This window comes from Lutjanus erythropterus, chromosome 2 (assembly GCF_056507025.1).
Source record: "Lutjanus erythropterus isolate fLutEry1 chromosome 2, fLutEry1.hap2, whole genome shotgun sequence".
Classification (NCBI taxonomy): Eukaryota; Metazoa; Chordata; class Actinopteri; order Lutjaniformes; family Lutjanidae; genus Lutjanus; species Lutjanus erythropterus.
Window position 1 is genome coordinate 13,351,151 of NC_139318.1, and position 13,271 is coordinate 13,364,421.

A 13,271-nucleotide genomic window follows, 5' to 3' on the forward strand; every position below is an offset into this window, starting at 1 on the left:
GAGAAGTGAACATTTCTCTCTAGGAATGCAACACATGTTTGCCACTGCGGTGTGGATCCTCTTGTTTATCCTTTATATGCTCACGTTCTAAACAAGCACTTTATTTGGTGTGGGCAGATTTGCATTCCTATATCACCAGAAATTACCCTTTAATTACAATTTACTCAATTGAGAATTCAATGTGTTTTGCATTTTGAAGCCAAAGTGAGCAACCAAACATAGTTTACTTGCACTTGAAGCAGCTGCTCTTAAAATGGTTTATGACTCTGCTGCAAACATTGACCTCAAACCTCATTGACTTACATTCACCGAAACCTGCAGTTTTGCTGCCTTTGCAGAAATGAGATGCATATAGAATGAAACTCTTCCAGAACCAGCTCGATTCTGTCAGTGATGGTGAAAACACAGCAGGGACTGTATTACAGAAACTTCCCATCTTAAGTAGTACTTTGTAACCGTTGGTTTCTTATCTTTGAAACATGGTGGAACATACATTGAAATAAACACAAAAAAGGTGTAAAATCAAGAATGGGCACTTAACTTCAAGACAGATGAGTTAGAGGTATTGGCAACATCTGTAGAGGAATCCAAAGATGTTCTTTTGGGGAAATTTACAACAACTCTCGCTTGGGAGATAAAAGAAAAGAGTGGTCTAAGATAACAGACAGTCTCCACCATATCTGGCACCCATTAAGTAAAAGCAATAAACGAGCCGCCAAACAGATTAAACAAGTTAGCAACACTACCATTGGCTACTGTTAGCAAACGATACCATTAGCTGTTGTCAGCTAACACTAACATTAGCTAGTGTTAACAAACACTACCATATACTTGTTATCTAGTGTGGAAAAGTGAAAATTGGGACAGTTGAACAGCCATCCTAAAATTTATTTGGGGAAATTAGGATGCTATTGTGAAACACTTTGTGTATCTTAAATTAGGATTTAACTTAGTAACCTGTAATGTTTTTTTTTTTCCTAAATCAAGTTCTAACCCTAATTACCATAGCAACCATTAAAGATAGGATCTACAAGTTAGGTAGTTTCTGTAATACAGCCCCAGGACCACACTGATGATTTCCATGTATGTTTTATCCATTATCCCTCCTCCTTACACACACAAATGCACACAGGTCCTCCCATCCTGCGACCTGTGAAAAGATGTGAATCTCATTTCCGTGAGTCCCACTAAGCCAGAACTGCCTCTAAATCATTTCAAAGCAGCCAGAAACTATGTCTGTATGCCACTTACATTACCAGATAACAGCTAATCCCTCATAAATGGCATTACCCTAATCTCCTATAAAGCTATTCTTAGCATATACTGCACCGCTGGAGAGAGACGAAAGGAGAACTGTGAGATGAGAGAGGATGGAGAGCCTCCGGGGGGGTTTATTGTGTGCAGGCCTGCCAGACACGATAGCTGGTGTGAGTAAAGAGCAAGAGGACAGAGAGATGGAAAGGAAAGACCAGTGAGGGGTGAACAAAGACAAATGTACAACAAATAGGGATATATGACTGAGAGACTGTGGAAAAGAGGATAAAAACAGGAAACAACTCACTTTCTGTCCAGAAGAAATTATTTTCAACTTTGGGGTGAACTGTCCCTTTAAACAGTAAGATACTTTTAAAATCAACACAGATGGACTAGTGCCAGGCACATATATCAGTCAACCGATATTATCAGCCCAATATTGGCAGAGCACAGCTATATTGGTCTATATCATGCATATATCTTTTCCAATATTTTTTCTTACAGAACATAAAGCAAATTGGGTTTTTGTTTGCTGTTATTTCATCCTTCCTCTTAATTCAAGTCATTCTATTTGTGTTTTTTTAGACAGATCCTATGTGCACCCAGGGTGGAATGGCCAATGTAGCTATTTACACCTGGGTGTATATTCCAGGTGTCCCTAGCCAACAATGCTATTTACAGCCAGGGTGGAATAACCAGTGTGACTATTTACACCCGCATGGCAAGACAAAGTGTAATCTTTATAACGAAGTATTTTTATTGCCTAAACCTAACCAAACTGTGACTGAACTCTGAAAATAATTAAAATAAAAACTTTAATAATAAGCCAAGTTAATCAAAAAATGTAGTTAATACTGACATCTAATTTCACACTAGAGTAAAATCCTACTCTCGCAGGACGGGACTCCACTTTCTCACAGCAGAGTCCTGTGGTTAACCTGTTCACTGACTGCAGCCTCTCATTTAGAGAAAATTTGTCACTATTTAAAGCTAGATGAAGAGGGTGTGAATAGTCAAATAGCTTACTCTCACCTTGGTGCAAGTAGACACTCTGTTCTTTATTTTATTTATAGTTATTTATATTCATTCATCATTCAGTGAAAGTTTACTATGTCAGTGCCCGGATGTTTGCTGGGATTTTGTAAAGAAATAAAGAATAAATGAAGAATATCCGCTGATATATCAATATCAGATGTTTGTTTGTTATTTTCACTCCCAAATAACGGTATTGAGCTCTAGGAAAAATGTCAAATTAATAAGGATAGATGACTGGGACAACCTGCTTAATCCTCTGCTGGCTGCTCCTTACACAACATCATATTTTCAACAAATAACACACATCATAATTATTGTCATTCATCATATGCCATTCCTTTATGGCTCTCTTTTTGTTCTCCACTCTGGGGAAAGCAGGCACGTCTGTAAACAATTTGTATGTCTTTAAAGACATTTATGGAAACTAATCCAATTCTGTGCGTCTATTCCAATTTTCTGAGGCTGTCGCATTTGAAGTTGAGCCATAAAACTGAAGAGACATTGTGTTTATTCTTCCAACTCTGAAGGGGGTGAGAATACATCAGGCCCATAAAGGACCTGACCTGTGGGGATATAAAGAAGGACTGTCATGTGTTTGAACATGTGTTTATTATCCAGTGTTATAATGGAGAGTGGCAGGGTAATCCATCCAGTCAGGCAGACAGATGGGAGAAAGGAAAGGCGCTTTTCTTGTCCAAGTCATTTGCATGAAACTCCAAGCTGTCAAAATCTTTTGGTGCCACAATACGCCATGAAGCTGCAAATAACACTGCAGCAGCACCGAGGACTATTTTTGTCTCCCCTCTCAGGTTTCCTCCTGCGAGACATCAAAGAGACCTGTAACTTGGAATTACTGCAGCTGAAAAACAGGAGGGCATGAGCAGATAAACTAATTTCCTCGCCTTATTATGAGGCCCTGGTTGGTGCAGGGACCTGTTTTAGCTGGTATGCGCCGTGCGGCTGGTTTACATTAACGAGCCCGTGCAAGCCGCAGGTCTGTCCTCCCCACTGTGCACAATCTTCTACAGAATCCCAGTGGATGAAAGTCAGACGGTGGGGAGATAAAACACACCTTCTCAATCCAGGGTAGTTTTGGTTTAGTGTTGTGGGTGCAGCGCGACGTCCTCACGGCGCACGTGTGTGGGCGGGGTGGACCGTAGTTAAATAGAGCGCTCACTCCTCTCCTGTGCGTAAATGCGTTGCGCGCTGGAGCTGGCTGGGACACGGAACCCTCCGCTTGGTTGGTACATGAATTAATTAGCATAGAAAAGGACCTATCACTTTCATCTTCTAGACACTCTCTGCTGCGCAAAATGGAAGAAAATAAACCTCTATCAAATGGAATTTAGTAACATTTCTTAATGTCAAATGTGGAGTTTTCGTTCTTGGAATAACCAATTTGCTGCAATGGAGGCGCACAAACCACGTGAGTCAGCGAGATGCTCTGGCTGCTCCTGAGGATGCTTTGAACTTTTTCAAGGATTGTTATTTCACCATTGTTACCGGAAGGACTTGGGGAAAAATACTCCTGGATTCGTCTTGACGCGTTTTGCGCATTGCGTAATTGGCAGGGAAATGCGCTCGTCGGTTAGATAGGCTCCACATAATGTTGGGACAAATCTGTGCTGGAAGGCGTTTATCGCATCGTGTATGTTGTAAACACAGCAGAAACAAGGATGAGAGTGTTTAGTATGCTCGGGGAAGGTCGACATCAGATGCTGGTGGCGCTCTGTTGGCTGTGTTTGGTTGTGACGAGGAGCGGAGCAGGTGAGGTGTATCATCCTTATCATCATCCTCATCATTATCATCATCATTATCATCGTCATCATCATCCTCATCATTTCTGTTGCGGTTGATGCTGTTTCAGTGCATCAGTTGCGTCATTGTAGCTTAACACACCGTGTTGTGGTGCGGCTATGTTACTGATTGCACAGAGTTATGGTGATTTAAGTACTTAAAATGTCTATGAAATTGATTGATGACCCAATGATATCTTACATGATTCTTCATTTGCAGATGACACTTTATTAGCGAAGTTTTTGCTGTCCTAAAAGTGACGTAAGGGCCATAACACTGTAAAAAATAACACAGGAATTAAGTATACAAGTTTAATAATTAAAGTTAAATAAACTTAAAATATCTAGATTTGCTCTAACTTGAGGTCTTTTGAAATGATAAGATGAATGTACTGTACAGAGTTCAATCAACTCATTAAGTTTCTAAAGAAACTTGATCACCATATTGGCAGACCTCCCAGGATGCATTGTTTCTCTCTGAGACACTACTTTTCTATAGTTTGAAGACAACATGTGATGGAAACTTGCAGTACTTTAAAATAAGGCATGGTTGCCCATTTTCACTATTATATAAATACTGTGGTGAATGAGTGATGAGTGTTAAATTCAGTTGTATACGTTGTTTGTCAGTGTGACTAAACAGCTGTTGATTCAACTTAATATCTTAAGTTTATTGAACATGTTTTCTCAAGTACAACTGAATCACTGTCAAGTGTGTTTGACTAGAAAAGCGTATTTGTTTTGAATTATTACAAAATTATCTCAACTTGTCTTCAAATGATAATTTTAAGGCAGTCTGGCCACTAACCTTTTAAAGTACAGTGTACAATGTACCTGTGGCTAATAAATTAGATAGCAGAGCTGCCTTGTGTCTTACCATTACATGAAACCTGAGCGTATCAGTGCTGTTCAAAGAGGAAAGAGCAGGATTCTGTGTCACATCAGAATGAGCAGTCAGTCAGGAAAATTAAATATTTATGGAAAACACAATGAAGACGACTTTAGTTTTGTCCGTGATGTCAGTGCTGGAAAGTGTTTTTGAAGGCTTTTCTGCCACCAGATATAATGTAAAAGCACTGATCTAAAAGGAAAAAAACTATTTGTTTAAACTTTAAAAAGTTAAGATCTGAGCTGCCTTTAAATTTTAAGTTGATTGAACTTTTCATTATTGTGAAAACCATGACTTAGCTTAAAGTTTATTAGAAACACACAATCGAGCAATAAAAAAAGGGGCTCAGGAGAGTTTTAACTCAAACAATGCATGCTGGGAAGTCTGCTAATATGCCAATTGTGTTTCTTTAGAAACTTAATTTAATAAGTTGATTGAACCTTGTGTAGTACATTCATACAATATATAAAACTGTATATTTAAGTTAAGTTAATGAGAAAAGAATAGCTGATTACACTAAATTCCTGTATGACCTCAGTGTAACCATTTTATCTCAATATGTAATAAATATACTCTGTCATGTCATAACACTCTAACTGATAAGACTGTATCTGACTTCTGCATCATTCTCTGTGTCAGTTTCCAGATGTGTGGACCATGCCTGCAGTCCACCCATAGGGAACCTGGCTAGTGGCCGGACCCTCCTCACCCTCTCAGACTGCTGTGGGAACAGCTCCTTACACCACAGCTCTTGCCCCCATCCTCCTGTGATCCCCCGCATCTGCCCCGAGGACACACACCCATCTGCTCACATGACTGACGACCCGTTCTTGCATCCAGATACCTGGTGGGCATCAGGTGCAGGTACCACCATGCAGGAGCAGCAGGATGAGATCCGGTTGGACCTTGAAACACAGTTTTGTCTGTCCCATGTGGTTTTGGTGTTCAGGTCACCCCGGCCTGCTGTCATGGCCATCGAACGCTCAACTGACTTTGGAGAGACCTGGAAAGCTCTTAAACTCTTTGCGCACAATTGCAGCATGGAGTTTGGTCTGCCTGATGATTTCACTCAGCCAGGCTCTTTGTGTACGTCCCGTTACACCAGTGCTACACCCTGCACTGGAGGGGAGGTAAGAAAATAGACCTGTTTCATGGCAGCCATAATGGTATGAAAAAAACAGGTAAACACAGGTTTAATTATTGAATGTAATTAAGGTCTCATTCCATTTCCTGTCCATTTAGCTACTGTGAGACAACACTTAAAGCGATAGTTCACCCAAAAATGAAATTTCACTCAATATCTACTCACTCCTGTGCTGATGTGAGGATGGGTGAAGATCTCCAGTTCACAAAACACTCCCGGAGCTTCAGTGGAAAACAGCATTGGAGCCAAATCCAGTACAATTAAAGTGAACGGTGACCGGTTTTAAAATGTAAAAAAATAACACAAAAAAACACAAAATGTCTCCATACTGCTTGTGTGGTGTAATCCAAGTGTCTATAAGCTGCAACATTGAAATTTGACCCAAAAGACACCATTTGCACCATGTTTTTAGCCTAAATGTCAATTGTAGCCTCTCAGACTGGATCCCCATGCTCATGCCTGAAGTGGGTACACAAGCTGTTGCCCAAGTGGCGATATACGAGCTCTCATGATACCTTCACGCCTGTGTTTACATGCTATCTGGAAGCGACTCAGACAACAGAGATCTGCTCAGAAATAGTGACTTTTTATGCGTACAGTTGACTGCACAAACTTTCAGCAAAGAAGAAAATGTCAGAGGTCTTCGATATAGAAGAGGAACATCATTTCTTTGCTGCAGCCGCGCCATTTGGGCAAGAGCTTGTGTACCTGCTTCAGGCATGTGCATTTGCGGACACACTGATCTTACGTTTTCCTTGTCATTACATAAATCACTTATGTGTTGGATGTAATCTGTATTAAAATTACACAGAAATGTTCCAGCAGTGAACATAATGTCATATAATGTTACTGACTTAACCAGAACATTTTTGAGGTCACGTGAAGAGACAACAAGACATTAGCCCATTAGCCCATAGTGCAAGCTTGATTACATTCAGTGTGTTTTATTTCCAAGCTTAAATAAATGTGTCCAAGATTTGCGCTGATATTTCAGAATTTATTTAGCCTTTCCTAGCGTATCAAACCGCAATGTTAGCTAGGAAGTGGTTGAATTATAATGTTGGCTGATGGTCAAAGATGTTGTTTTATCTTGAAATATGGCCTGATGTCCCTCTTGATTTTCACTATCTATTGTATTTTCAGTTGCTGATGAACTGAAAAGCAATGAAATAATAACAATTTGTCAAATTCTCCACATTTATATGACCGGCAACTAACAACATGAATTAAAGATGGATGATGCTTCCCCACTTTCTCGCATTGTGATATGAGCACTGCCATCTTGCGTTGGTGACGTCATTTGGAGTCTGTGCAGTAGTGACTAGCATTAGAGCCACACGTTCAAGGTCCTGCCCACACAGCTGGTTGACTCGATCACAAGCAGAGCTCAGCTGTTAATTATGGCATGAAACCCCACTCGTATATCTTCAGATACCTAATTAAAACTGAACTGATCAGAAAAATGAACACCTGAACAAACATCAGCATGATGAGAACTACCTAAAATGACAGGTACCATGTTTGGGAAAAATTTACTGGACGTGTACTTTGATGTTTTAGTTTGGTCATGTTTCCTCTATTAACATTGGGAGGTTGGATTTATGACCTGCACTGCAGCCCATCACTGGGTGGCGATTGAGATACTTTGAATTCACTATTAGGGAGCTGTCATGTTGTCCATCTCTCTACATACAGTCTATGCTTGCCATCTGGAACACAGCAATACAACATTTGAACTTTTCATCCCAAGTGTGACATCAGAGGAAACTACCCACCATTTTAATATGGTGAATACCTGTGTTACCCCACTATTTCATGTCAAAATGGCTGCTGTGAAAAGGCTTTATGGAGCACATATGTAATGTTTTAAGTGATCCACAGCATGTGACCCAGTGCTCTGTTTCTCCTGCCAGGTAATATTACGGACATTAGACCCCAACAGTGCTAAAACGCTGGACCCTTACAGTCCAGAGACCCTCGCCCGCCTCACGCTCACTAACCTCCGTATCAGACTGCTTAAACCTCAGACCTGTGTGGCACCTCTAAATCCCCTTGACCAGACAAGCCTTGCAGCCTCAGCTCTGACCTCCACGTCCACCACAGAAAGCTCAGCCTCAGCACCTTATGCTATTTATACTTTACTGGCCAGAGGGACCTGCCTGTGCCACGGACACGCTGAGCACTGCGTACCACACAACAGCAGCCAAGACACGACTCAGGACAGTAACATGGTGAGTGGTCTTTCCTGTGGGTGTAGGTGCTTTCAAAGTGAAAGAACAACAGCCTTGGCCTGTGTTTTATTACAACCATGTAAAACACATGTGTCAGGATGTTAGGTCCAGATGTAAAATGTACTTACGGTTGGAAAAATTGCTGGTTAAGGGGCTTTAAATAGCTTGACCCGCCCGGATCTATTTTAGATTTACTGATCTAGACAGCAGGTGTAATGTCTGCTAATGTAGGTGAAGTGAGCAGCCCCAGATGTGTCTTCCAGGTGTCTGGCAGGTGTTTATGTACTCACCACACAGCAGGGGATCACTGTGAGAAGTGTGCTCCGCTCTACAACGATCGTCCCTGGAGACCAGCCAACAGCAGCAGTGGGGAGTCAAACCCATGCCAGAGTAAGTGACCACTAACAGGACCGTTAGATCAGTGGATACTCATCTTGCTGGTGCAGAGAAGCAAATAAATGCTTTAAAGTGTGGATGATGCTGCATAGACATATAGGGACAATTCACCCCAAAATCAAAATACATGTTTTTCCCCTGGCTTGTAGTGCTACTAATCTATCTAGATTTTTTTGTCGTGAGTTGCTGAGTTTTGGAGATACTGGCGACATGTCCACCTTCTCTCTAATATAATTGGACTAAATGACACTTGGCCTATAATGCTCAAAGCACCAAAGCATAAATCTGAAAAATTGGAAACCAGTGTCTCTTTCCGTAAATCATGACCCAGTTACTCAAGATAATCCACTGACCTTGTTGTGACTATTTTCATGTAGTTCCAGTGGATTCTGCTGTAAAACACCAAAAAAAAAAAGAAAATCTAGATGGATAAATAGCAAAATAGACCAGGGGAAAAATATGTACTGTTGATTTTGGGGTGAGCTGTCTGTTCAACAAAAAACACCTGTCACCCATGTTGACTATTGGCTTTCTCTCTCCTTCCCATCCTGTCATCATCCTGTCAGAGTGCCAGTGTCACGGTCACGCAGACAGTTGTCACTTTTCTCAGAGGGTGTGGCTTTCCTCTGGCGCTACCAGTGGGGGCGTTTGTGATGACTGCAGACACAACACTGTGGGGCGCAGGTGTCAGCGTTGTCGCCATGGCTACCATCGACACCCATCTCTGCCCCTTAACTCCCCCCATGCCTGCACACGTAAGAGACACAGACCAGACACATTATGGTCAAATAATGATCACATAAGATTAAAAAATGAGCAACAATATAGTAGGGGGGAAGTAAAACAGTCTGTCAGCTGCTGTCAGGCAGTCTTTTCCCCTTACCTTTCCTGTTAAATTAGAGATTAATTAGTGAAAGAAAGAGAATAATTGGGTCTGTTACATTTCGTCAAGGAATTTGATTATTTTGCTCAATCCATCTGAAAACAGCAGATATTTTAAAAGTTAAAGCACCTCAGTTTTTAGGGATCCCATTTGAAATTAAAAGTTTTCATGCAATAGAATTCAATTTAATATCGATTTAGAGTAAAAACAAAACTGAGGTTTAAATTGAGGTTAAAAAATTTAATCTAATTTTAATTTAAAGCTTGTTTTAAAGTTTAGTGCAATATAATTTTAAGTTAGGCCATGAAATAATCCCGTTTTGGTGTAACACAGCTTGAATGACTGATTTGATCTTGATTAATTAAGTTAGAAATGTTTGTAAATAACGTAAAAGAAATTAGAATGTGTTATAGCTCTATCTGTTGGTATATGTTAAGTCATTTGACAGTAAAAGAAGATAAAAACTAAATATCTCAGCAGCATACAGAACTGTGACTGTACCTCTTTCTCAGGCTGCTGGTGTGATCCACGAGGCTCTTTGCCTCCTGCTCTTGAAGAGGAGGGACCCTGGTGCCACCCGAGGAGCGGGCAGTGCCACTGCAAATCTGGTGTAGGGGGCACGAGCTGCAGCCACTGTCTGTCTGGCTACTGGGGTCTTGGAGAGGAGGGCTGTAAGCCCTGCACCTGCCCTCACAGCTGTGATCCAACCACTGGCCAGTGTTTGGACAGGTAAGCCATATGCTTCATACAAATTATTAAATTCTTTACACATCAACATGGAGGCTAAAATTGAACTTTGACGTCATAGATTCAATTTCACTTTCGCAGCTACTCAAATAATCAGGTGTTCAATGTGCCTATTGGTGGAAAAATCCCTGATCTGGATCACATGTTCTCAACTGAAGAAGAGGTACAGTGGTCAAAGGAGCTCGCTGTCTCTGCTCTGCATTACACAGGTATGCAGCAATTTACATAGAAGGATTATGATTAGTTGATTATTGATCGGGATTTGCTGCTTTTCTTTGTTGGTTATTATAGCAAGTGATGGTTTTGGACTGTTGGTTGGACAAAAAGCTATTTGAAGACATCACTTTGGGAACTGGGAAATTGTGATGAGCATTTTTCACATTTTTTGACATTTTACAGACTAAGAAATTCATCTTAAAGAAATGGCAAAATATAAATAACAAAAATAATCATTAGTTGCAGCCCTATTTTGAAGTACTGCTGTGCTGCCCATTAACTGTAATGTCTATTTGCATTGAAAATATTAAAACTGTGGGATCTTAGTGTTTCATACAGTGTAGTTATGGAGGTATAAAGGTGGATCGGAGCATAACTCATTGTCTTTATACAGGAAAGTGTAGCTGTAAGGAGAAAAAGCTGAGAAGTGTGTCTGACCTCTGTAAGACCAAACATGATTATGGTAAGAAAAAATTTCACTAGATTAAAAACTGTTTGCTAAATTAAAAGTCTAAATTACTTGCCTTTTCAGTTGTCTGTTTTTCTGTCTCTCTGCCCATGACAGTGATAAAAGCCAGTGTGCTGTCTGCTCATGACAAAGGCAGCCACGCAGAAGTGCAGGTCAAAGTTCGCAAGGTCCTTCAATCAGGCCAGGCGGCGCTCTACCTGGGGACCATCAGCATCTATCCTCTGTCCTGGACCAGCCGCGGCTGCACCTGTCCTATTCTAAACCCGGGTAGGACAAACTCCAAAGAAAAAGGATTTTTAACATATGCATGAAGCACTACTGTCCTGTAGTAACTACTGTATGTAGTTTCAAGTTTTCTATAAAAGAGTTGTAGCATTAAAAGATGAATATTTGAGCTGACCGAACAGTGACACAAAAGAAAATCAGCTGTGCAGAGGTGGCAAAAGTACACACATTCTTTACTCAAGTAGGAGTACAAATTCTTACATTAAGAAAATACTCTGGTAGAAGTGGAAGCACTTACTCAATTTTTGTCTTGTTACATCATTTTCATCTTGTTATGTCTTATTGCGTCTTTTATGTTAATGTTCATCTTATGTCTTTTACATTACTTTTGATTTGTTGTGCCTTGTTATGTCTTTTACATAATTTTCATTGTGACTTCTTTCACATCATTTTCATCTTGAATCTTTTACATAGTTTTGTACTGTTAAATCAATTTCATCTTGTTATGTCCGTCGTTTGTGCACTGGTGGATACACCACAGAATTGATTTTTCTATGTGCTGAAAGACATCGTCTTGATATTGAGAAGGCGGTGTGCAATTATGCAAAATAGAAATAATCAATAATTCCCCTCAAATGTATTAAAACTAAAGTAATGAGTTTGTTCTGAAAATGTAAGGAGTAAAAACTACAGATATTTGTGTTGAAACTTAGTAGAAAAAAGTAGAAATTGTCAGAAAATTAAATACTCTAGTAGAGATACCTGAAAAATGTAAATATTTGCACTTGGTTACTTCCTACCTCTATCATTTATGATATCTTACCTTTACCTTTACCTTATCTTTACCAGGTATGGAGTACCTGCTGGCAGGCCCAGAGGAGGCCGGGACGGGCCGTCTGCTGGTCACCATGCAGAGTGTGGTGGTCCCATGGACCCCCCGACTAGGTCTACTCATATCAGAGGGCCTGAGGAATGGATGTCCATGAGCCATATGATCTGAAAAGGCAGGACACACTTCAGAGGATCTCAAAAGTAAATTTAAGAGTCAGTGGACAATTCAGAAAAGAGACTGAACATCACCGGGCAACTCGCTGTGTCATCAGGGGGAAATTATCCAAGAGTCAGTCACAATGTATGAATGTGCAACACAATATAAAGACTGTCATGAATGAGCTGCGTGGTCCCATGTTAAAATTGTGTCTAACATTAAAGGCTTTATTTGCATACAAGATTTTTTTTGTTTTCTTTTTACCACAATCAAAGGCACTATGTGGTTTTTTCAGAAAATGCTGGTTACTCATGTCCCCAGTGGCTCGTGAGTTTGCTTGCACTCATGACATGACACAGATGAACCTGCACATTATTGACAGGCATCATGGCGATACATTAGGTTAGTAAAGTTAGGTTTGTGTTGTCTTGGTTTCAGGCAATTGAGAAAGTCAGGAAAGGTCTTATTTTGTAAATTATGTTACAATCTGTTCACACTTTGGCAATACAAAGCAATTAACACATCTAAATTGCCTCACATAGTACCTTTAGAGCTAATAACCAATTCCAATTGGAATCCAGTTACATGCTGGTAAAATACATGGATTTTAAGATCTTAGTCTAAAAAAGTCTCTTATACAATGTTTCATCTATTTACTAGCAAAGAGCACTGTACAAATGATTATGCTTGTCATTTAACCATATAGAAAATATGGCAATACTTTGAGTTTTAGTTCTTTTAATGTCTCATAACTGAAGAAACATTAGTAATAAATTGTAAATACTTTTTGAAAGATAAACCTATATAATTTACTATATAATATTTCTAATATACATGCAATATAATGAGATAAGTGAAGGCTGTAAAATAGGACAGCATTTTTCTCTCTCATTATACAGTCATATGTTTTCTTCAATTTGTAAATCTTCTAGGCTAAATCCAGCCTGTCATCTCATTTTATGTGGCCTGCAAGAGCGCGCAAAGAATACAATTTGTGC

At 40.0% G+C, this 13,271-nt stretch overlaps 1 protein-coding gene across 1 annotated transcript; it reads left to right on the plus strand.

Moving 5' to 3' along the window:
- The first annotated feature begins 3,430 nt into the window (after positions 1 to 3,430).
- LOC146331247 (netrin-4) lies at positions 3,431 to 12,506 on the plus strand. Its single transcript, XM_084744206.1, has 10 exons — positions 3,431 to 4,056; positions 5,614 to 6,104; positions 8,032 to 8,349; positions 8,613 to 8,739; positions 9,312 to 9,500; positions 10,141 to 10,357; positions 10,457 to 10,584; positions 10,986 to 11,054; positions 11,157 to 11,327; positions 12,135 to 12,506. The coding sequence occupies exons 1-10, from the start codon at positions 3,966 to 3,968 to the stop codon at positions 12,269 to 12,271; spliced, it is 1,938 nt and encodes a 645-aa protein (XP_084600332.1). The 5' UTR covers positions 3,431 to 3,965; the 3' UTR covers positions 12,272 to 12,506.
- The last annotated feature ends 765 nt before the right edge of the window (positions 12,507 to 13,271 follow it).